Raw genomic sequence first — 22427 nt, 5'->3', positions numbered from 1 at the left:
TCTCCTGTTCTAATGAGTTGATTCTCGAAGTACCCAAGATTTTCTGTTTATTGAAAGACTTGCAGCTGGCTTATGTGCTGGAAGGATCTTAAAGGATCTTGGCAGCTGGGGCAGGTGAGGACAGATATTCACATTAGCAGGGTGTTGTACAGAAAACACGGGCAGATGTCAGGGAGTGCTGGGGGCAGGGTACAGCCTAGGAGGAGCTGGGCCACCTGGGCCCTTTCAAGTCTGATGTGGAATCAAGTCAGCAGGCAAAGGAACTACCCCACACCAGTTTTCAGGGGTGTATTAGGAGCTTCCAGGCAGCGAGACGATGAGTGGAACCCCTAAGAAGACCAGAGGCTGCAGGTATTGTAGAATTGGTCTGAAAGGGGAACCCACGGGAAGGAAGGCTGTGGTTCCTGGTTTTCCGGCATGGAGGCCAGACAGGCCAAGGTAGATGGACAGGGTTTGTTGCAGGGTGACCATGTCTCAGTGTAATACAAGGGGGCAAAGCTGCATCTGTAGCAGATCCTAATCCTAGCCTATGTCTTCCAGTAAAGCATCTTCCTCCTGGCTGGGCTTAAGCCATAAATGCCCACTGCTTGGAAAATGGGACCACTGGGCTGTGGCATGGAAGCACAGCCCTGTTTTTCAGCTTGGGGGTGTCCTTCCAACCCTTGAGTACACGACTGTCTCGGTGTCCCAGCTGCCCTCCTTCCCCTCCTTGCCCACAGGCCTTCACCAGCGGCCTTCGGAGGTACTTGCAGTATTATCGGGCCTGTGTTCTCTCCACTCCGCCTACCCTGAGTCTCCTCACCATTGGCTTTCTCTTCAAGAAGCTGGGTCGGCAGCTCAGGTGAAGCTCATCACAGCATCCTAGCATGGGTCTCAGGAGAAGATGTGGGCTTTCAGGGCAGTAGAAAGCCAGCTCTGCTCCCTGACGAGGGCCCAGAAGAATAATCCTTGGTTGTCTGAACAGTCCCTGCACAGCTGGTCACGATGTGCAATAGACTTGTGTCTTGCTGGGCCCAGGGATTCCTGCCTAAATAGCACTGCAGAGGAGGGTGGACAATGCCTCTGACACCATGAGCTCGTTAGTAAACCACCAGGCCTAGTGTCTCTTGGCAGGTGCTATCCGCTGAGAGAAGCTGGGGTTGGCAGACAATATGGGAGAAGCACATGTTCCAGGCAGCCAAAAAATGGGAAGGTAGAAACTAGGATCTGGACAGTGAGTGGAGGAGTCATGTGGAACACAGACTACAGTGAGGTAGAGAGGGTGAGCATTCATGAGGGGGATTGGTGCTCATCCTAGTCAGACAAGGTGTAGCCTGTGCCAGGCAGAGGGTTCAGATGGTACCATAGAGTGGAGTTAGAGAGTAAGGATGAGGTGGGGAGGCCCAGTCTGCATGTGTTAGCACCATCTGAGAGGACAGCACAGGAGACAGTGCTGGGCAGGGTCCAACAGGGTGCTTAGATCCGGTTTGCTGGGGGTACAAGTAGTTTTTAAAGCTTGTGTAGACCAGTCGCTTAGGGGAAAATGAATAGTTAGCTTACTTGTTTTGATCTGGTCCTTGGGACCCTGTACCCGTCACCTGATCTGATCCAGCTTCTGTGTCTAGGTACTTGGCTGAGCTTTGTGGTGTTGGCACTGTATCCCTGGCAACCAGTGGAGAACCCAGGCCTGTGTTCCCCACTGTGAGTCCTTCCTTTTCTCAAGTGTGAGCTTGCACGCCTCCCTTGAATTGTACATTCTTGTCATGTTTGGAGGTGTGGTCTTGGCCATACTGCCTAGCCAGGTGGTGTGCCTGCCATGCATTGTGGTGGCTGTGCACCCATCCTGCTTCTTCTCACTGTTTGTAGGGAGTGAAGCTTCTGTCCTACCTCTACCAGGAGGCACTGGATAACTGTAGTAATGAGCACTATCCTGTGTTGCTGTCCTTGCTGAAGACCAGCTGTGAGCCCTATACACGGTAGGTGGTGGGTGGCCCATACTGGCCATGCCTTCTCTCCCTGCAGTGGATGGGGGAAGGCTACGCTTAGATCAAGTATGTATTTGGGCTTCCTATTGATCCACTGAGTGCTGGGGTCCCTGTGAAACATACTGGACAAATGGACCTACTAGGTAGCAAACCATACCCACAGCTGGCAGTATCCGCTGGCAACGTCCTATTTCACTCTGTGGACTGGCCACACCCACCCATCATCCACACCCGCCTAGCTCCTCCCTCCCAGTCCCATGTCCCATTACCCCACAGGTTCATCCATGATTGGGTGTACAGTGGAGTCTTCAGAGATGTTTATGGGGAGTTCATGATCCAAGTTAACCATGAGTACCTCAGCTTCAGAGGTAAGTAGCCATTGGCTGCTAGGCTGTGCCCTCTGCCTGGGGTCAGGGCCATTGTAACTGCAGATCATCATGTTCTGTCCAGACAAATTTTACTGGACCCATGGCTACGTGCTCATTTCCAAAGAGGTGGAGGACTGTGTTCCCGTGTTCTTGAAACATATTGCCCATGATGTATACGTCTGTGGGAAGACCATCAACCTGCTGAAGCTCTGCTGTCCCCGGGTGAGAGGGTCCTGCTAGCTGAGTCGGGGGGCTTGTATACAGGTGGGAGGCCAGGTCTGTCTAGGGACTGTGTCTGACTGGTAGGCCCTAGTGTGTCTGCTGCCACAGCCCTCTGTGTGGGAGATGAGACCCCACAGTGCTCCTCAGTTTCTGATTCCGCTTCTGCTCTAGGCCCCACACATGGTGTCTCCATTGTTGGGGCACTTGCTCTGTGGAATCATCAAGGGTTTCTGCTCCCCCCAGATTTAGGAATGAACTTTTCAAGGAAGAGATGGCTGTCTTCGTCCATCACTGAAAACGCAGTTGCAAGGCAGTGCTGGTCTTGCCACTGGCCTTGGCCATGTACTCACTGTAGCCCTCCCCCTTTGGCAGCACTATCTTTGTTGGTCCGACGTCCCTGTCCCTCGCATCTCGGTGATTTTCTCTCTTGAGGAGTTGAAGGAGATTGAGAAGGACTGTGCTGTCTACGTCGGGCGGATGGAGAGAGTTGCTCATCATAGCTCCATCAGCAAGGAGGAAAAGGTACTTGGTTGTGGGGCTTTGGCTTTCTCTGCACTTCCCTTCACTTCTTGCTGTTCGGGGTGGATAGAGCTCCCACACCCCAGCGGTAGGCCATTCCCATTCTCAGCAACTTCTACCTGGTGTCCAGTGGGCAGTAGCAGCAGCCAGGCAGACTCAGAGCCAAGAAGTGCTGGGTGTGGGGCATGCAAGGCAGAATGGGTCTTTCTGCTCTGTCCTGGGAGTATGTTTAGGTGGGGACACTCAAGGTGCTTGGCTGTGGGTCAAGGGAAATTGGAATAAATCTGGTGACAAGTATTCAGAGCAGGGGCTTTGTTCCTCCCCCCTCCCCTGAGTCTAGGTGGCCTTGCCTGCACTCCAGGTTTTGCTAACAGCTGGAAAATCCAGGCAGCAAGGCCTAAAGTTCCTCCACTTGGGTAGTTTTATGAATAATGGGTGTGTTCCTGGAAGCAGCACTGTAATTCTCCAGTGAACTCTACTATGACGGTGTGCTCCAGGGACTGGCCAGTGCCGATCTCAAGAACTTTTTCCTAGCTTGATACCTAATGGGCAGCAGGAGAGACCAGGCAAAGACAGACTCAGGAGCAGGAATGGTCCATGAGCCCTTCATTTATTTCTGGGTACATAGTCACCTCCTGTTCACTGCTCCAAGGGGGAGGCCTCCCTGTCTTCCCAGCCTTGGGTGAGCATTCTCTGCTAACATTCTGTGTAGGTTGGGAGGGTGTCTGTTGACAGTGGCCACCAGCAGGTTGTTTTAGAGAACTAGGGTAGTGCTCTCTCCAGGGCATTAAGATGGTTTGCTTATTGTCTTTTAGGAATTGCGTATGGAAATCGCCAAACAAGAACTAATTGTCCATGCCCGGGAAGCAGCATCTAGGGTCCTGAGAGAGCTGAGTGGTGAGTACAGTTCCAGATCTTTTCTCCACTCGGCTGGGGCCCTGCCGGACTCTTCACAATTGCATATGCCTCTCACCTTCTCTTGAAGAGCGGCAGATGTCAGAACAGATGGCTGTGGACACCAGGAAGCGAGAGCAGTTTCAGCGGCTGAAGGAACAGTTTGTGAAGGATCAGGAGGTGGGTGGGTGGTCTGGGCTCTGGGTGGTTCTGGCCCTGGAGTCTTTGATTTAGTAAATGAGGCTGTGTTGTGTAGCGACGCTTGGCGGCTAGACAAGAGGAGCTAGATGATGATTTCAGCTATGCCCGAGAGCTCCGTGACCGGGAGAAGAGGCTCAAGGCCCTGGAGGAAGAGCTGGAGAGGAAGGCCAGGTAGGGCTGTGTGGCAGCAAGGTCCCACAGCGCTGGTTTAATCCGAACTAGGGATGGTTTATTTTGTCTTTTTTTTCTTTGCTAGGGATCAATTCTAAGGCCCCAGTGTTGCTAGGCAAGTGCTCTACCAGCGAGCAACATCCCTAACTTGTTACTTTGGCTATTTATTTATTTGTTTGTTTGTTTATTCATTCGTTCGTTCATCCATTTATTTATTTATTTAATAATTGATTTAATTTTACATATCAGCCACGGATTCCCCTGTTCTCCCTCTTCCTACCCCCCATCCAGTCTTCCCCCTAATTTGGCTTTAAATTACAGACCTATGTCAAGACAGAAGGACTAATAAGTCTGCTGGACCAGGATGCTGTCCTGGGCTAAGGGGTTAGAGCCCATAGGCTGTGCTTTGGGGTCTAGTCCCAGTACACAGTGTGTTTGGTGTCCTGACTGTTTATTAATATTGTTTATTTTGTGGTGCTATGGAGCCAACTTTGGGCCTTGAGCATACAAGTAAGCACTACTATTGAACCACACCCCCAAGGTCATGCTGTGTGGCCGGCTGGCTTTGAATTTGCAGTCCTCGGCCTTCCTGGTGCTCTGATGACAGGTGTGCCACTCTACCTGGTCCGTTCATCCTAAACAGCTTCCACTGGTTTTTTATTTAACAGAGCAATGGACTGTTAATCTAGCATAGTTCATAGTCTGTTCTTCTTTGTCTCATTAGCTTGTCCTAGAAACTAGCTCATTGTTTCAGTGGGAGGCTTCTGTAGAAGGGACTGGCCACATCTTGTATGGTGCCCTTGGAAGCTCAGCTGTTGCAGCCTTGATACCATTTACAGAGCAAAGGAGGGGTTTGCCTCCTGCATGTGCTCTGTGCATACACACATGTTAGTAGGTACTCTATTCACATAAGAGGAATCCAGGCATGGAGACCCTGTTCCTGACTTCTGCCAGCCAAATTGGAGATAGCACATTGTGCCTCAATGCCCAGTAGTTAGAGGCTTGGAATCCCTGGGTTTGCATTGATTTTGTTCTTTTAGTCAGTCTCCAGTTCTCTTGGGTTTGAACTTGCAGATGGGAAGAGGTCTACTGTGCAGTAAAGAAAATGTGGCCTGGTTCCATTGGGCTGGTCCTTAGCCACCTGCTTGTTCTCTTGTCTCTGGCCATGTACATTTTTCCATTTTTTTCTCTGGTCATTTGTCCAACAGCAACTGCCAAAGGGGCCATCTGTCCATTGGAGCCTTTCAGTGTGGTGGGCAGCAAGGCCGTCCCTGGGAGGCCAATCTGTGGTGGGGAAGATGGAGAACAGGAAGGAGTCTGGGGAGGGAGCCTACTTGGAGAACCATCTTAGCCTGAGTGTGCCCACCAGATGGTGCAGAGTGGTTGTAGTGACCATGTTCTCTCTGCATGTGGCTTCAGGCAGGCACTGGTTGACCATTACAGCAAGTTGTCTGCAGAGGCAGCTCGCCGAGAGCAGAAGGCTCTGTGGAGAATCCAGAGGCATCGGCTAGAGAGCGCACGCCTTCGTTTTCTCCTAGAAGACCAGAAGTGCATTCAGGTATGGCAGCAGTGGTAGCGGCTTTTGTACAGTTATGCCCTCATGCCATCTTGTTGTTTAAGGGTGCAGGTGGTACTTGCTGCGGCTCAGGCTTCCAGCCAAACCCGGACAGTGAGTAGGCAGCAGGGCCAGTGGCATGTGATGGGTGAGGGGTACTGTGTAAAGGCTGTGGTATGTGCCAGCTTTTGGTCACTCTACAGAGCTGCTGTGTCTTCCTGTTGGCTTGAATTTCAGGAGATGCTGAGAGAGATGGAGGCTCACCCGCCCCAGGAGCCACTGAGCGTGTTCCCAAGCACATGCTCTCAGGTAATAATAGGCTCTACAGGATCGTGGGAACCCTGCTGGGACTCTGACTTAGATGCTCTGGCTTGGTTGTCCCTCAGAACTTAGTAGGTGTTGGTCACTGTTGCTGAGCTCACCTTGGGGACACAGGGTTAAATGGCTGGAGGGATTCAGTATGTGCTGTATTGCAGGTCCCATCTCCAGGTCCTGAGCATGCAGATGAAGGCCATAGCTGTGATCTGGGGTCTGCAGAACTGCATTGGGACCATCCAAGTCCACCAAGTGCATCAACGCCATCAGCCCTCCAGTCTGCAGCAGAGGGAGCTGATGACCGTGGTGCTGGGCAGGCAGAGGTAGCTGGGCCGTTCTCTCCTGGTCTCAGCATCACAGACTTTCTACCCATGGGCCCTGGGGCTGAACAGCCCGTGGATAACACTGGAGCTCCCTTCTTAGAGGTGGCACTGCAGACCATCTGTTCAGACCTATCCCCTGTAACGCCTGGGCCAGCACTCACAGCAGCTGGCCCCCAGCCTACCCAGTCAGAGTATGATTTCAATACCATCCTGAGGCCAGCTATGGCCACCTTCTCTTCACCAGGACCCTTGCAGGATGTTCAAAACAGTTTAGACAGTGAAAAGCAGCATCTATTGGGGGACATGCCCACAAAACTGGATGCATGTGTCCATGACATGCAAGAGACTTTGCCTTGCCCACATTCACTCAAGCATGTCATTTCTGAGGAGGGGACCTTCCAGCCTGTGGGGCAGCTCCCTGAACACATATCAGGGACTGCTGTCCCTGCAGAGAGCCTTGCTTCTGGAATGGCTCCTTGCCAGCCACTTAGCATTTCTAGATGCGTGTCAGATGCCAGCACCAAGCAGGGGGACTATATGTCAGACATGGCTCTTCCTCAGCCACAGTGGAACACCCATGGACATGTGTCAGATGCCAGCACTGGAGCTGGGGAGAATGTGTCAGAAGTGGCTCCTTCTAGGCCACGGTGGAATGTCCATGGACATGTATCAGATGCCAGCATCAAGGTTGGGGAGAATGTGTCAGATGTGGCTCCTTCCCGGCCACGGTGGAATGTTCATGGACATGTGTCAGATGCCAGCATCAAGGTTGGAGAGAATGTGTCAGATGTGGCTCCTTCCAGGCCACGGTGGAATGTTCACGGACATGTGTCAGAGGCAAGCATCAGGATTGGGGAAAATGTGTCAGATGTGACTCCTTCCAGGCCACGGTGGAATGTTCATGGACATGTGTCAGAGGCAAGCATCAGGATTGGGGAAAATGTGTCAGATGTGGCTCCTTCCCGGCCACGGTGGAACATTCACGGACACGTTTCAGATGCCAGCATTAGGATTGGGGAGAATGTGTCAGATGTGACTCCTTCTCGGCCACGGTGGAATGTCCATGGACACGTGTCAGATGCCAGCATTAGGATCGGGGAGAATGTGTCAGATGTGACTCCTTCTCGGCCACGGTGGAATGTCCATGGGCACGTGTCAGAGGCAAGCATCAGGATTGGGGACAATGTGTCAGATGTGGCTCTTCAACCACATGAATGTACTCAGCCTCCCTTGATTCTGGAGGAGCCCTTGCCAGAAGCTGAGCCTGACCTGCTCAAGCCCCATCAGTGCCCCCGTGCCTGTGTGGGCCCGTCAGGCCTTCATGTGGAAGCACAGAGCCCTGACCTGGAAAGTGGGCCACAACTACCTGGAGAAACGAAGCCTACCATCTGTTCTAGCCTTGGCAGCACAGAAGAAGGTAGCCTACAGACCAAGCCCCCTGTTGTGGCTGAGCCTCGTATGCTGGGAAATGGCATCCCTGAAGAGACAGGTGAGAGTGGGCAGTGCTGGTCAGGATGGGACCATGGCACACAAGAGGCAATGTCATGATGTCTTCTGTGATACTGTTTGTCAGCCAGGATGGAGTTGCTGCTTTGGGGGTTCTGGAGGAGTTCTCTGGACCAACCTCACTATGTCTGCTCAGCAGGTGCTGGGCACTGATGGCCCTCCTACCCACTTTGTGTCTTCTTAGGTCCAGGGAGGAGTAGGGATGCAGAAGACCTCTCTCCATGGCCTTCTAGCTCACAGGTCAGGGAAGCATGCATGTAGGGAATGTCACCACATGGGACTCCCACATGCCCATTTTCAGCACAAGCAAAGTGGGGGGTGGGCAGGGCACATTGGGTGGGGATGCAGTTCTTTGAGGTTGGTCTCTTTTTAGGAAGACATAGCTGTCCCAAGCAGCCCAGGCCCTAGTGAGGACATCTCGGACACAGAGGCTGAGCCCAGACGCTGGGGCAAGGAGCAAGCCTATTTGGCAGACCTCGCAAAGCTCTACCACCTGGAGCAGTACCCAGACAGCTATGAATCCATGTGTAAGTGGGCCAGCTACAAGGGCAGGAAGGGGCTGGGTGTGCTCTAGGCCAGGGTATACCTAAGTTTCAGCGAGTCTGTTTTGTTTCCCACAGCAGAGCCTCCTGTGGCTCACCTGGTCCATCACATGCTTCCCCAGGCCTTTGCTTTCCCCGTGGACCCCCAAGTTCAGTCCGCGGTGGATGAGAATGCAGTGCAGCTAAGTGAGCTGCTGACGCTGCCTGTGCTGATGAAGCGCTCGCTTACGGCACCTCTGGCTGCCCAGTGAGTGCTGCCACCCGCCCTTTCCCGCGCGCCACCCGCCCTTTCCTGCCCACCACCCTAACCTCCAGCTTCCCCCCAGTGTCAGCCTGGTGAACAAGGCTGCGGTCGACTATTTCTTTGTGGAGCTGCACCTGGAGACACACTTTGAAGCACTGCGCCATTTCCTGCTGATGGAAGATGGAGAGTTCGCGCAGTCCCTCAGTGACCTGCTCTTTGAGAAGGTCGCTAAGACACGGAGTTGGGATGAGGCTGGCCTGTAGAGCTGTTGTGGGTAGGATGTGGGTGGCTGCTGGCCTCAGGCCCTCCCATGCAGAGATGCCATACTCTCTGGCAGAGCGCTGCTTTGGCAGAACTCGGGTCTCTGGGCAAGTAGGAGGGACAGGGCACATACCCGGGACTCCTTGAAACATTGTCTCCACTTCCTCAGCTCGGGGCTGGACAGACGCCTGGGGAGCTGCTCAACCCACTGGTCCTCAACAGCATCCTGAGCAAGGCACTGCAGTATAGCCTCCATGGGGACACTCCACATGCTGCCAACCTGTCTTTTGCCCTCAAGTACCTGCCTGAGGTGTTTGCCCCTAATGCGCCGGATGTGCTGAGCTGCCTGGAGCTCAGGTACAAGGTCAGCAGTGTCCTGCCACAAGTGTACAGGAGAGGTGTGTCCTGTAGCTGCAGGTGCTAAGTGGGGCTTCCCGAACAGGTTGACTGGCCCCTCAACATCGTCATCACCGAGAGCTGCCTGAACAAGTACAGTGGCATCTTCTCTTTCCTGTTGCAGCTGAAGCTCATGATGTGGACCCTCAAAGACATCTGCTTCCACCTCAAGCGCACAGGTGAGGCCTGGCCTACGTCCATCCCATGTGTAGCTTCAGGCTGATGCTCATCCCATTTGTTCCTCAACAGCCCTAGTGAGCCACACAGCTGGCTCAGTGCAGTTCCGCCAGCTGCAGCTGTTTAAGCACGAGATGCAGCATTTCGTGAAGGTCATCCAGGGCTACATTGCTAACCAGATCCTGCATGTCAGCTGGTGCGAATTCAGGGCCCGGCTGGCTGTAGTAGGTGACCTGGAGGAGATCCAGCGGGCCCATGCTGAGTACCTGCACAGGGCTGTTTTCAGGTGAGACAGGCCCCTGGACTTGGGTGTGCGGGGCCAGACTGGGCAGCTCACCAGCAGCTCTACCCTCCACTAGGGGCCTGCTGACCGAGAAGGCAGCACCAGTCATGAACATCATCCACAGCATCTTCAGCCTGGTGCTCAAGTTCCGCAGCCAGCTCATCTCACAGAGCTGGGGCCCGGCTGCTGGCCCCCGGGGTGCCGAGCACCCCAACTTCCCACTCATGCAGCAGTCCTACAGCACCTTCAAGTACTACTCCCACTTCCTCTTCAAAGGTGAGCCCTCCTGCCGGGCTGGGCTGCTGGGGTGGCAGGGCACAGGGCAGGCAGGAGCCTGAGAGCTGGGTGCCTCTCCAGTAGTGACCAAGCTTGTGAACCGTGGCTACCAGCCCCACCTTGAGGACTTCCTGCTTCGAATCAACTTCAACAACTACTACCAGGACTCCTGAGGACAGACAGGACCATGCTGCTGTATCCTGTCCGACCTGGCTGCAGCAGTGAGCACACAGACAGACCAGAAAAAGCCGCTTTACTTAGATGCCTGGGAGGTTTAACAAGTGCCAGGCCCAGTCCTTTGGGACAGGCTACAAGGCTTATTTATTTCGCCCTGTTTGCATCGCTTATAAGCATGAGCCTGAGTTCTATACTGGCATGAAGCACCATGTGCTGGGGGCATGTTGAGTGCTAGGCCAGGGCAGTACTGCTAAGGTGGTATCAGACAGAGATGGGTCAGGTTTTGACTGGAGATCTCTGCCATCATGGAGAGACCGTGAGGGTAGGGATCCCAGTGGTCTCAGCAACTCGGCAGCACTGGGGAAGCCTCGGGGGACTCCACACGCGTGGAGGTCACCCACTGTGTGGAGGACACCCACCGAGGCCTTTATGAGGATCATGTTACACAGAGTTCTGCTGCCCAGAGGGGTGGCCTGCTGCTGTAGGAAATGTGCTCATCAGTGGTCCTTGCCGCTGCTTCGGGGCCTGTGGCCTCAGTGGCCACCTCTTCGCTGCAGTAGGGAGACTCTAGCAGCTTCAGGACACGCCGCACCTGGAGAACAGGTGAGTTGGGGTGAGGCATGTTTAATGACCACCCTTCCTCCCCGGACACGACAGGCACAGGTGTGTGCTCACCTCGGAAAAGTCTCCGTTTTCGGCAGCTTCAATGGCATTCTGTGCAATATAGTTCCTTAGGATGTACTTGGGGTTGTTGGCATGCATGACGCGCACACGTTCTGCCTGCCAGGCAGCAGTGTCTCCGACACCCTCCTTCTCCTTGTCCAGGCGGGCTCTGGAATCATATCCCTAGCTGGCTTTTTCCAACAAGAACAGCTACCCCCGTGTGCCATTATGCCAAGGAGCCAGCACAGGTGACCCTGGAAGCTGCCTACCTGTACTCCTGTAGCCAAGTTTTCCAGTGGTCTGTGTTCTTGCTCTGCAGTTCGGCGGGGCTCAGCTGTTCCAGCCGTGACTGGTGTTCCACGCGCTCTAGCTCCCTTGGGACATTGGCTTGAGTGCCGATAAGTGCAAAGAGCTGCGGGTTCGACTGCGCCAGCATCAGCATCATAGAGAGCTGCCTGCAGGGAGGGGTGCAGGAGGTCCCTTAGCCAGGGCCGTACACAGATTGTGCCTGGCTGTGAGGTCGGCTGCTCTGTAGATAGCCACGTGACTCAGGTGCTGAGGCAACTTCCAAATTGCCTGGACCCGGACATTGCAGGTAGCTGAGGAGGTCAGGGACCATCATGACCCAGGCGTGTTTCTACCAGATCTCAAGTGCCATTTCCTCTGAATGGTTACTGCTCCATTCTCCACTAAATTCCTTCTGCATGACTAGCCCCTGGGTTGTTACTTGAAAGCCTGTAAGGCACCACCGCCATTTCCCACATCTCCTCTGGACACAGTGTGTACACCCTATGGCAGATGCTGTGGGAAGACACAGTCTGCTTGGCATCTCCATCCCAGTCCACCTGTGCACTGCTTCCTCCATGTTAGTGCCCTGGACCCCAATGCTACCGAAATGTGACCTTACTATACTTCATGCCTGGGAATGGGGCAGCTGCCAGGGCCTCAGGTGTACCTGTGAAGGGCTCTCACCTGCAGTCTCCGACCTCCCTGCTGCTTCCCTTCTGAAAACAAATTCCAAGGGTACACACTCACCGGGGATCCATCTGGGGGCGGAAGGCAAGCTTCAGCTCTTCCAGAGAGGCACACTGGGAGGTCAGCTTGGTTAGGAACTCTGTTGAGTCTGAAGATTCAGCTGGGAAGGAGCTCAGCACATAGAAGGTGTTTGTGAAGTCAGCACCTGAAAAATGAGCTGCTCAGGTGCTGGGAGGCAGGTGCTGGCTCCCATTTCCATAGCCACCAGACATCTGTTACAAGTCCTTTGTAGGTGATGTCACCTGAATAAATGGATTGACACTGACAGAAAACAAGGCTTGCCTGGGACCCCCAGTCACAGTGCCTGCCCGGGGACTCCCTGGGGCACCTCAACACACCCGATACAGTGTAGCTGTCAGCCTCACTGGCAATCAGAGTCACTTGGGACCATGCAACTCCTAAGCAACATATGAAAATAAATGCCAAAAGAGGGCTGGTAAGATTGCTCAGTGGATAATGGTGCTTGCTGCCAGATGCACTGGCCCAAGTTTGACCCCGACCCAAATCACAGAAAGGTAAGTGACTCCTGCAAGTTGTATTTTTACCTCTGCTATGTGCACTGTAGCACACACGTGAACACAATCTTAAAAATACAAAATGAGGCCGAGTGGTGGCGGCACACGCCTTTAATCCCAGCACTAAGGAGGCAGGCAGAGCTCTGCACGTTCCAGGTCAGCCTGGGCTACACAGAGAAACCAATTTATAAAATGAGAAGTCAGGTGTAGCAGTATGTGGGAGGCTGTCAAGTTCCAGGCGGGCCTAGGCTCTATAGCAAAGCCCAGTTTGTCTTCTGCTCACATGCTGTGGTCCACGTGTGGACGTCAGAGGACAGCCTTGTGGAGCAGTTCTCCCCCCATCTTTATAGGGTTCTGGGAGTTCAACACAGGTCTTCAGGCTTTGTAGAGCAAGCTTGACCTGAGGAGCCATCTCCCCAGCCTTCCCATTCTCTACGTGTTTGGTGCCTGCACATGAAGGCCAGAGCAAGATCTCTGCTGCCTTCCTCTACTACTTTCAGCCTTGCCTCAAGACACTCAACTGGAAGCACCCTCTCCCCCCCTGTAATGTTGAGGTTACCTGCCTTTTTATGTGGGTGCTAGGGATTAGAGTTTGGGTTCTCATCCTTGCAGAACAAAGCACTCTTATCCACTGAGCCATCTCCCCAGCTCAAGACCCAGTTTCAAAAAATAAGATGGCTCAGTAGACAGAGGTACTTGTCACTGTGCCTGACAGCCTGTGTCACTACCTGGGATCAACCTGGTAATGAGGACTGACTCCTGCAAACAACCTCCATGCTTGTGGGGCCATAGGCACACTCACCTTCATCCACAAAAATAATTGAAAAAGGCCAGGCACTGCGGTGGCACACATCTCAGCACTCCAGGGACAGGGGCAGCAGATCTGAGTTTGAGGCTAACCAGGGCTACACAGTGAGACCCTGTCTCAAACACTCTCAGAGTAATGGAGAAAACAAGAGACAAAAGAGATAAGACACACAGAAAACAAATTTGTCAGGGATTAGTTGGAACTAATGGATTAACCATCCCTGCAATGGAGAGGCAAGTGGACAGAAAGGGAAAAGATGAGTCTAAAGCAGGCATTTTATAGACAGGTGGAGTCACAAGTGTTGAAAATGAAAGATACAAATCCATGCAAACAGGATCTATAGAGGCTTAGGTGGTGGCACATGTCTTTAATACCTGTGGCAGGCAGATCTCTGTGTTCGAGCCCAGCCTAATGCATGCTGAGTTCTAGAACAACCAAAGCTATGTGGAGAGACCCTATTGCAAAATAATAAAGAGGCTGGGGTGGTCAATACTAACACAGGCAAGACAAGCTGGGCATGTGACCGCGGCTTTCAGGAGGCTGGGGTAGGAGAGGCACTAGTTCAAGGCCAGCCTGGGCTAGAGTGTCTGCAGACAAAAGGCTGCAGTTCTGAGACCAGGAGCAAAGCAAACATGCCCACGTTAGTCACCTATGCTCAAGACTGTGTGTTATGTCCAGAATAGTCAGGGGTGAACCAAAAATGACCCAGAAACCCCAGTGAGTATAAGAACTGGAAGCAGGGATTCAAACCAGTGACTGCATACGTTTTTAAAGTAGCACTATATGCATCAGCCTATATGAAAACCCAAGGGGGCAGCCAGGCAGTGGTGGCACATGTCTTTAATCCAGCACTTGGGAGGCAGAGGCAGGCAGATCTCAGTGAGGCCAGCCTGGTCTACAGAGTAAGTTCCAGGACATTCAAGATTGTTACACAGAGAAACTCTGTCTTGAAACACCCCCTACACACACACACACACACACACACACAGAAAACTCAAAGGGATCATTACCATAGACACTGGATATTCAGCATTAAAAATGGAGTTAAATTCAGACACAATGCTACAGTATGGAAGAACCTAGGGATCTTCTGTGTAGTGAAATAAACCAGCCACAGACAAATCCTGAGGTTCCTAGAGTGGTCAAATTTACAGAAAACAGAATGGTGGTGGTGTTGGGGGGAGGTGGATGGAGAATAAAGGAGACAATTTCAGTTTGGGAAATGGGAATGTCCTCAGTGACAGTGAGCTATATATGTCTAGAAACGATGAAGGGGAACACTGAGTATTTGCCCACAGTGACAGGGTTCTGTGGCTCACCAGTCAGATGCATGGTCTCCAGAAGCTTGGCCACAAGTGTCCTATCTTCCTCCTGCTCCACTCGAATAAGGCCCAGCTTCTTACGCATCTTCTGTAGATAGTGCCTTTGGAATTCGCTGTCAAACTCCTCCTCGAGGATGGCCTCCCCCAGCGCAAGGGGCAGCTCAGGCTCCAGGGCTTCAGCCAGCTTCTGCAGGTTCCACCTGCACACCTGGGGCTGCTTGCTGTATGTGTAGCGCCCAGCGTTGTCGGAGGCGTTGCATACATGGTCAGGGTCATATCTACCACACAGAAGTGTTATCAGAGGAGACAGGGCAGGCTCCTGGGCAAGGCTGATGACCACGCCCATGGTGAGACCACTCTTGCTCTGTCAGGTCCTGTGGGCTCAGACAACTCTAGAATGGCTGTACTTTCTTCTGCCGATACACAATCTGTTTGGCCTCAAGGCCAGGGAGGAAGCTCCTTGAGACCCAGAAAGACACAGGCTACCAGATAGAGCCCTCCCTGCTTACACCCTGCCTCTGCTCCACCCCTCCCCTGCACCCTCACTCCTTTGATCCACTTATAGCCTCACAGTGGAGGGACTTGTTCTGACATGCTAAGACGTCATCCTTTTTGTTCAAAACACTCCTATAATCCTATCATTCAGAAGCCTAAGACAGGAAGACCACAAGTTCAAGGCCAGCCTGAATTACATAATTAGTTCCAACCCCCCCCCCCCCCCCCCCCCCCGATTTCTGCTCGTAGGAATGGCTGACCGTTCATTCCACTGCTGGGAATGAAACACTGAAAAGAGGCACATGAGCAGCACATAGGCCTCCCTGCTCCTTTCTTATACCCTGACCCCTGTGCTGTTGGGGTCTGTCCCTCCCACTCTGAGGGACAGTTCCTAGGTGACCAACAGGCAAGAGGTCCATGGCCTTCAACCCTAGAGGCGTTACCTGTCTAGGAAGCCGAAGGGGCCGTAGTCAATAGTGAGCCCCACGATGCTCATGTTGTCCGTGTTGAGCACGCCATGGCAGAAGCCGACACACTGCCACTCGGCCACCATCCGTGCTGTTCGTCGGGTCACCTAGGGGACAGGCTCTGGTTGCTCCCTCCCTGCGGTGCCCTTACCACTCGGTGTTTCAGAAGTATGTTTGTGGTGAGTTGGCTTATATGGGCCTAAGTTCCATTTCCACCACCTATTCTCTTATCTGCTGCCAGTTCTGGATAAACCATAAAAATCAGCAACACAGACAGTCCTAGGAAAACATCACACTATCATAGATCAGTCTAGCTTGCTATTTCCTAGACAATGCTATCCCATCTCCATAGCGGGTGCTATATGGCCATGTCACCAACTGCTCACCCAACCAGAGGCAGTCCCTGAACACAAGGTCCCAGAGTGGCCTGGAGAACAGTAGCCCAAGTGCAGGACTGCATTACAGCCCCCACCACCCAAGTGCAGGACTGCACCAGAGCCCCCACCACCCAATCAAGTGGCTTTTGTGTCTCACCTGTGTAAGATGCACAGGCGCTCCTGGGAACCAGCTAGTACTGGCCTTCCAGTTTCATGACACAAAGACAGACGCTTAAAGGGACAGTGTGAGCTGACCAGATCACCCACCTGTTCCTGTGTGAGAGCATGAAGCTGAGCCTCATAGCTCCTCCTGGTGCACTGTGGCTCTGTCACACCACATCCCAGCAACTGTGTCACAGGTGGGAAATAGGAGTGACCTGGTGTGGGACAAAGTCCCATGAACTCATGCTTGGAGGATTATTCTGCTGACCAGCTGCAATGACTTGTATTCTAGCCCACGCCACACAGAAATAGGACTATGCCTGGCCCTGGCTGGGGAGTCCACATCTCTTCTTCCCAGGTTGAGATACCAAGTGGGTGTGCTGGGTTGAGAACACTGACCCATGCAGTAGGTGTCCAGCACTCAACAGTGCTTCTGTCCATGTGCCTTCCCCAGCTGGGCCTCCTGGTTCTTGTAGGTGTACTCAGAACCAGGTGTCTTAATGCCAAAGCATCAAAGAGCTGTGGTGTATAGGGTGTGGCAACACACACCTTTAATCCCAACACTCAGGAGGCAGAGGCAAGTGGGTCTTTATGAGTCTGAGGCAAGCCTGATCTACACATAGCAAGTTCCAGGCTAGCCAATGCTTCTTAGTAAAAATGTCTCCAAAATAACAAAAGCCCTGGGTTGGGGACTTAGCTCAGTGGTAGAGTGCTTGCCTAGCAAGTACAAGGCCCTGGGTTCAATCCTCAGCTCAAAAAAAAAAAACAAAAACAAAACAAAACAAAACCCCAAAAACCACCACCACCAACAACAAAAAAGCCCTGGCTCATGAGGCTGAGGGAGATGATGGGACCTGAGGGCAGGAGCAAGGAACAGAAAAGGACAGGGGTACCAGAGAAAAGCCTTGGTCTCTGGTCACAGTGACCATATTTGACAACAAGTAGAACTCAACCCACAAACAATGGGGAGGGCCAGTGGGAAACTGCCTACCTCTCTGAAAAAGGCAGCATTCCTCTGTGTGTGGTCACTGTCGCAGGAGTGGGCAGCCTGGATTTCGGGGTAGAAAGAACTGATCACATAGTCGAGCATCTGCATGCGGATATCGTTCCGTCCCACGCTAGGGCCTGCTCGCCCTGTGTGCTCATCAGGGGGCTTAAAAATTTCAAAGGAGCCAAATCTGTAGGAAAGACCCAGTGTTCAGTAAGTCAGACGGACCCCATCCCTTTGAGAAAAAGAAATACCAGCAGGGCTCCAAGGCCCTGCAGCCCTACAATGGAAGAGCATGTTGACGACACACAGCAACACCCAGCCAGAGCAGGGCCAGATCTGAGTGACAGACGGGACTCGGTCTAGCCAACTGCCAGCCAATTAACCTCTGGTTCCCAGATCCTGGCAGGCCCATTGTGCCCAGAAACCACCATGGTTGTCTACTTTGTCAACTTCAACTCCACACAGGGTTTTGTGTGCACCCCACATTGTGAGGACAAGCAGGGGTGGTTGGCTCTAGCAGAAAGAATGTACAAGTACGGTGTCTCAGCAGGGGACATCAGTCACATACAGAGACTTCTGTTTGGAGACAGGGTTTCTCTGTGTAACCTGGCTGTTCTGGAACTCACTCTGTAGACCAGGCTGACCTCAAACTCAGAGACCCACCTGCCTCTGCCTCCTGAGTGCTGGGATTAAAGGCGTGTGCCACCATGCCTGAATATTTTTTTTTTTTTTTTAATTTTAACTGTGTTGCTACTGGCAATTGGTGAGCAGAGGCCAGTAATGCTATCAACATTGTACGAGGTATAGGATGGCCTCTACTCAAATGTCAACCAAGTTAGGGCAAAGGGCCTCTGGAGTGGAGCAGTTATCATCGCTGGCCTCTTTCCATCCTCCCAGAGGTCAGAAAAAGCCAGAGACCAACCGTGGGCCTTGTGTGGGGTGGGTGGTATTAGATAACTGACTGGCCTGGGCATGACAGGACCGAGAGCCCTAAGAACACGAGGCACCTCCTGACAGTTCCCTACTCAGAGCTCCTGAAGTGCTGGACACCGAGCTAAGGTGCAGAGTCTGCCAGAAAGGACTAGGCTAATGAGTCAGCGGACGATTAAGGAAAAAGCTACAGGAGCCCACTGATGGGGACACGAAATGAGGCCATTTCCTTGTGGAAATTCTACGTAGTTCTTGATTGAGGGGCATCGAGAGGCATCTGGGGCTAAATCCTGCCCACAGCCAGGAGCTGTTGCTTATTCATGAGCTGGGTTCAACATTCTGGCTGCATAAGCATGGATCTCCTATGACCTATGAGTAAGTGCATGTAGACAGGCCTAGTGGACCCCAGCATTACCTTATAAAAGTGGGAGCTATACGCAACACAACCGTGCACTTTTCATGTTTTGGATTACCATCATAGAACACGTCGCGAATCACCGTGGACTCTGAGGTGACGCAGGCCCCGGCCCTGGTGGTGGGGATCCCCAGGTGAAACACGGCTTCGCTGCACAGGAACTCCCGGATGCTTGACCGCAGGACTTTGCGACCATCAGCCTGTCTGAAATCAAACACAGGCCAGGAAGCCAGTCAGGCAAAGGTTATTCCGGGCCACGTTTCCCAAGAGCTTTGTTGTGGCGATCGTATGACTAAGGCTAGGTGAAGAGACAAACTTCAAATCTGCAGTTTTGCCTTCAGGAGTGGTTTACAAAAAACCCACAATAATTAGTGCATACACACACACACACACACACACACACACACACACACACACACCCAGCACAATCCACAGTAATGAAAAATGGAAAACCACCTTGTGGTGGCTTGAAAGAAAATGGCCCCCAAAGGGAGCGGCACTATTAGGAGGTGTGGTCTTGTTGGAGAAAGTGTGTCACTGTAGGGGTGGGCTTCGAGGTCTCTTGCTCAAGCTTCCCTCAGTGTGACCCTTAGTCAACTTCCTGTGGCCTGCAAGATGTAGCACTCTCAACTGCAGCACCATGTCTGCCTGCAGGCTGCCATGCTCCCTCTGAACCGGAAAGTGAGCCACCCCAATTAAATGTTGTCTTGATAAGGATTGCTGTGGTCATGGTGTCTCTTCACACCCTGAGCGAGCAGGTACAGAAGCAGCACAAGCTCACTAGTAAGCTGTTACCTGGGTCTCAGGGAAGGACAGAGGCTCTGCTCCAAACCCAAAGGGCAGGCAGGAACTGTTAAGACTGCAGTGTAGTGGGTAGTGCTGGGACAAACCTCTGGTGGACATGCGGCACATGCCACACCGCTAAAGGCAATGAAACTGCGTGACCACATGTCTACATGTGACAGACTCAGTAGGGGCTACAGGGAAATACAGAACAAGACTGGGCAAGAAAAAACTGCCTTTGGTGGGTCGTCTCTGTACCTTGAACTCTTCCCACACACTGGGCCCATTTTGTTTTTAGCAGAACAAAGCACAGTATCAGGAGCCCAGCACAGTGGCTACCTGGACAGGCCACATCCATAGCCCCTCCTTGCGTGAGGGGTGCCTAACTAAGAGGCCTCCTACCTGGAACCAGCACACCAATATGCTGTGTATAGCCCTGGGTTCTCGGTATGTGGAACACAGGCAGAAGGATCAAAAGTTTAAGATCAAGCCTGGTGTGGAGGCACATGCCTTTAATCTCAGCACTTGAGGGGTAGAGGTAGATGGATCTCTGTGAGTTCAAGGCCTGCATAGTTTATGTGGCAAGTCTGAGGACAGCCAGGGATATGTAGTGAGACCCTTAAGGGCTGGAGAGATGGCTCAGAGGTTAAGATCACTGACTGCTCCTCCAGAGGTCCTGAGTTCAATTCCCAGCAACCACATGGTGGCTCACAGCCATCTGTAATGAGATCTGACGCCCTCTTCTGGCACGCAGGGACACATGCAGGCAGAACAAAGACCCTGTCTTAAAAAAAAAAAAAAGCACAACCTAGTCCTCACTAACCTAGTAAACGGGATCTTAGAAACAAGCTAACTGTCCTGTGAGCTCTATTCTGGCACTGTCACCCTCCCATCCTTCCTGTGTGACCATGTGGCAATTCTGGCTTCTCTGAAAAGAAACCTAATCCTGGGCAGGAAGGTAGGCTGCTTTGCCCAGGACTGGGGCTTACCACACGGGCTTGTCTTGACGCCCCTACAACCAAGGCAGGGAGGAGACAGGGCAAGAGGCCACTCACCCATCTCAGGGACTCTACAACCACCTCCAACCTCAGCCTCAAGTGTTGGCAAGGTGTTGAGGTCAGGGACCCTGACACACAAGTACGAGACCTAAGCAAGGATCAAACGGTCCCCGACTTAAAGGAAACATTTTAGCTGGCCTCAGTTATGGAAACACCAACTAAAAATAAATATAAAAAGCATCTTTCATGGCTGGATATGTGGCTCAGTAGAAGACTAAAACATAAGAGATTCTGGATTTGATCCCCAGTACCATGATAAGATACACCAAAGCCTTCCAACATCAAATTATCCTGACAACAGGCTGTTTTTTTTGAAAAAGTTTAAGGCTGCTTACAGAATGAGTGGGCTCTGTGGTATCTGCCCTTCTTTCCGGGAGTGGACACCTAGGAGAAGGCTGCTCCAGGTGAGAAGTAGAGTGCCAGGTGAGACCATAAATTTGGCATGGGGCACAGATAAAAGACCTGGGGGTGGGAAGATGAGCAAGAACCCACTATTCTGAGAAGCTTGTCTAAGTTGAAGACAGCTGGGTGGGGGATGGTTGGCATGTTAGTGGCAGAGAGGCAGATGTAGTGTCAAATTATAAAATCCCAACCTACTATCTCTTAGTCACTTAACAAGCATCTGCATCAATCATGCAGTGACAAGCAGGAACAGAGCCCTAAGTGCTGTCTGTACCTGGGTGGCAGGACCTGGGTGAGAGTTTTTGGCTTGTCTGGATTTGGACAGGCCTGTCTTGGACCACTCGTGTACTCCCCACAGGAATCCAAGAACTACCCACATGATGGTGTGTGTGTGTGTGTGTGTGTGTGTGTGTGTGTGGTGTGTGGTGGTGGTGGTGAGCTCACAGAGAAGGTGGGTATGAGAAGAGGCTGCCCCCCCCCCCCCCCCCCAGTCCCCAGATGTGCACAAAGAGGCCTGCTTGAGTCTGGGCGAGTTGAGGAAGCAGACTGCTTAAGCGGAAAAACAGGGGCCTGGGCATCAGCCCGGCCTGTCACCTCTGAAAACTGGTCTCTGGACAAGATGTCCAGCAAACAGTATCATTCCTGGAACTGGCTCCAAAGTCCTCAGTGCGTTTCTGACAACACAACGGACAGCCATTAGAGGTGTGTTCCTTCTGCTTCACCTGACAGACTAGGCAGCTGGAGACCTCTCTAGGGTGTCAGGCAGAAAGGGAGCAGAGTCTCTAGCTTCCCGTTCTCCGTCTGGCCACCGGGCACCTCCCAGCCCCGCCTCTGAGCCTTCCTCCTCGAAACCCTTTGCAAAGACGCTTCACCGTCTATGTCCTAACCACTCCGTGGAGCTTTTCTGGGCGTACGCCTGTCCCAAACCGGGCGAAAAGCGCCACTGAGCACTTTCGTTTCCCCCAAGCGCGCAGAGGGGTGCCGCCTGAGAGCTCCCCGAGTTCCGCACCTGGAGAAGGGCGTGGGGCCGGCACCCTTGAGCTGCAGCTCCCAGCGCTCGCCGGCCGCGGTGCACACCTCGCCCAGGTACATGGCGGCGCCGTCGCCCAGCTGCCCAGCGAACTGGCCGAACTGGTGGCCACAGTAGCAGTGCGCGGCGGGCTCGGCGCCGGGCAGCAGCGCATTGCCACTGAAGAAGAGCGCGGCTTCGGCCTCGACCTCGGCCTCCTCGCTGGCCTCCAGCCCCAGCAGCGCCAGCGCGGGCATCGACAGCGCCACTAGGCACGGCCGCCGCAGCGGGGCGGGCCGCGCACGGCTGAAGCAGGCTCCGGGCACCGGCCGCGGGGTGGACAGGACGTCCTCCGGCCCGGGCGGCGGCGTCTCGACGGGCAGCGCGCGCAGGGCGCGGTTGTCGAAGCGCAGCCCCGCGAGCCAGCGCGGCGTGGGCTCCATGGCAGCCGCCCAGGAGGACCAGGGCGCGGGCGACGGAAGCGCGAGACCGAAGGACTGCGGCCGGGTTCGGGCAGCCGCGAGCGAAGCCCCGAACGCGGCCCTGAGAGAGGCCATTCGCCGCGCTGCCGGAAGCTCGCTCGCCACGACCGGAAGTTTTT

The 22427-nt window shown here is 53.2% G+C and overlaps 2 protein-coding genes across 5 annotated transcripts in view; one reads left to right on the top strand and one right to left on the bottom strand.

Annotated features, from left to right (window-relative positions):
- Tubgcp6 (tubulin gamma complex associated protein 6) overlaps positions 1 to 11768 on the top strand; it is a 25061-nt gene extending 13293 nt beyond the window's left edge. Inside the window, exons 5-26 of one of the 4 annotated variants that reach the window (XR_004946795.1) lie at positions 720 to 841; positions 1605 to 1680; positions 1846 to 1955; positions 2241 to 2332; positions 2415 to 2554; positions 2927 to 3076; positions 3889 to 3970; positions 4059 to 4147; positions 4224 to 4339; positions 5759 to 5897; positions 6132 to 6203; positions 6371 to 8021; positions 8223 to 8278; positions 8412 to 8565; positions 8659 to 8827; positions 8907 to 9048; positions 9255 to 9449; positions 9528 to 9660; positions 9731 to 9944; positions 10018 to 10217; positions 10299 to 10997; positions 11377 to 11768. Coding sequence is in view for 3 of the 4 variants with exons in the window: in XM_036208714.1 (XP_036064607.1) it covers positions 720 to 841; positions 1605 to 1680; positions 1846 to 1955; positions 2241 to 2332; positions 2415 to 2554; positions 2927 to 3076; positions 3889 to 3970; positions 4059 to 4147; positions 4224 to 4339; positions 5759 to 5897; positions 6132 to 6203; positions 6371 to 8021; positions 8223 to 8278; positions 8412 to 8565; positions 8659 to 8827; positions 8907 to 9048; positions 9255 to 9449; positions 9528 to 9660; positions 9731 to 9944; positions 10018 to 10217; positions 10299 to 10390 (4194 nt within the window). In the remaining variant the exon portion in view is untranslated. Of the gene's footprint in view, positions 1 to 719; positions 842 to 1604; positions 1681 to 1845; positions 1956 to 2240; positions 2333 to 2414; positions 2555 to 2926; positions 3077 to 3888; positions 3971 to 4058; positions 4148 to 4223; positions 4340 to 5758; positions 5898 to 6131; positions 6204 to 6370; positions 8022 to 8222; positions 8279 to 8411; positions 8566 to 8658; positions 8828 to 8906; positions 9049 to 9254; positions 9450 to 9527; positions 9661 to 9730; positions 9945 to 10017; positions 10218 to 10298 lie in introns of those variants that run through there. The other 3 variants (XM_036208714.1, XM_036208716.1, XM_036208715.1) reach the window with 3 other exon arrangements.
- Selenoo (selenoprotein O) lies at positions 10454 to 22427 on the bottom strand. The gene is made up of 9 exons (XM_036208720.1): positions 21827 to 22427; positions 18575 to 18778; positions 17230 to 17416; positions 15676 to 15806; positions 14735 to 15015; positions 12093 to 12237; positions 11327 to 11512; positions 11070 to 11226; positions 10454 to 10986 (listed from the first exon to the last, which is right to left on the bottom strand). The coding sequence occupies exons 1-9, from the start codon at positions 22381 to 22383 to the stop codon at positions 10822 to 10824; spliced, it is 2013 nt and encodes a 670-aa protein (XP_036064613.1). The 5' UTR covers positions 22384 to 22427; the 3' UTR covers positions 10454 to 10821.

This window comes from Onychomys torridus, chromosome 16 (genome assembly GCF_903995425.1).
Source record: "Onychomys torridus chromosome 16, mOncTor1.1, whole genome shotgun sequence".
Lineage (NCBI taxonomy): Eukaryota > Metazoa > Chordata > Mammalia > Rodentia > Cricetidae > Onychomys > Onychomys torridus.
Note: the sequence above shows the minus strand (reverse complement) of the source record. Positions and strands in the feature narration are given on the sequence as shown.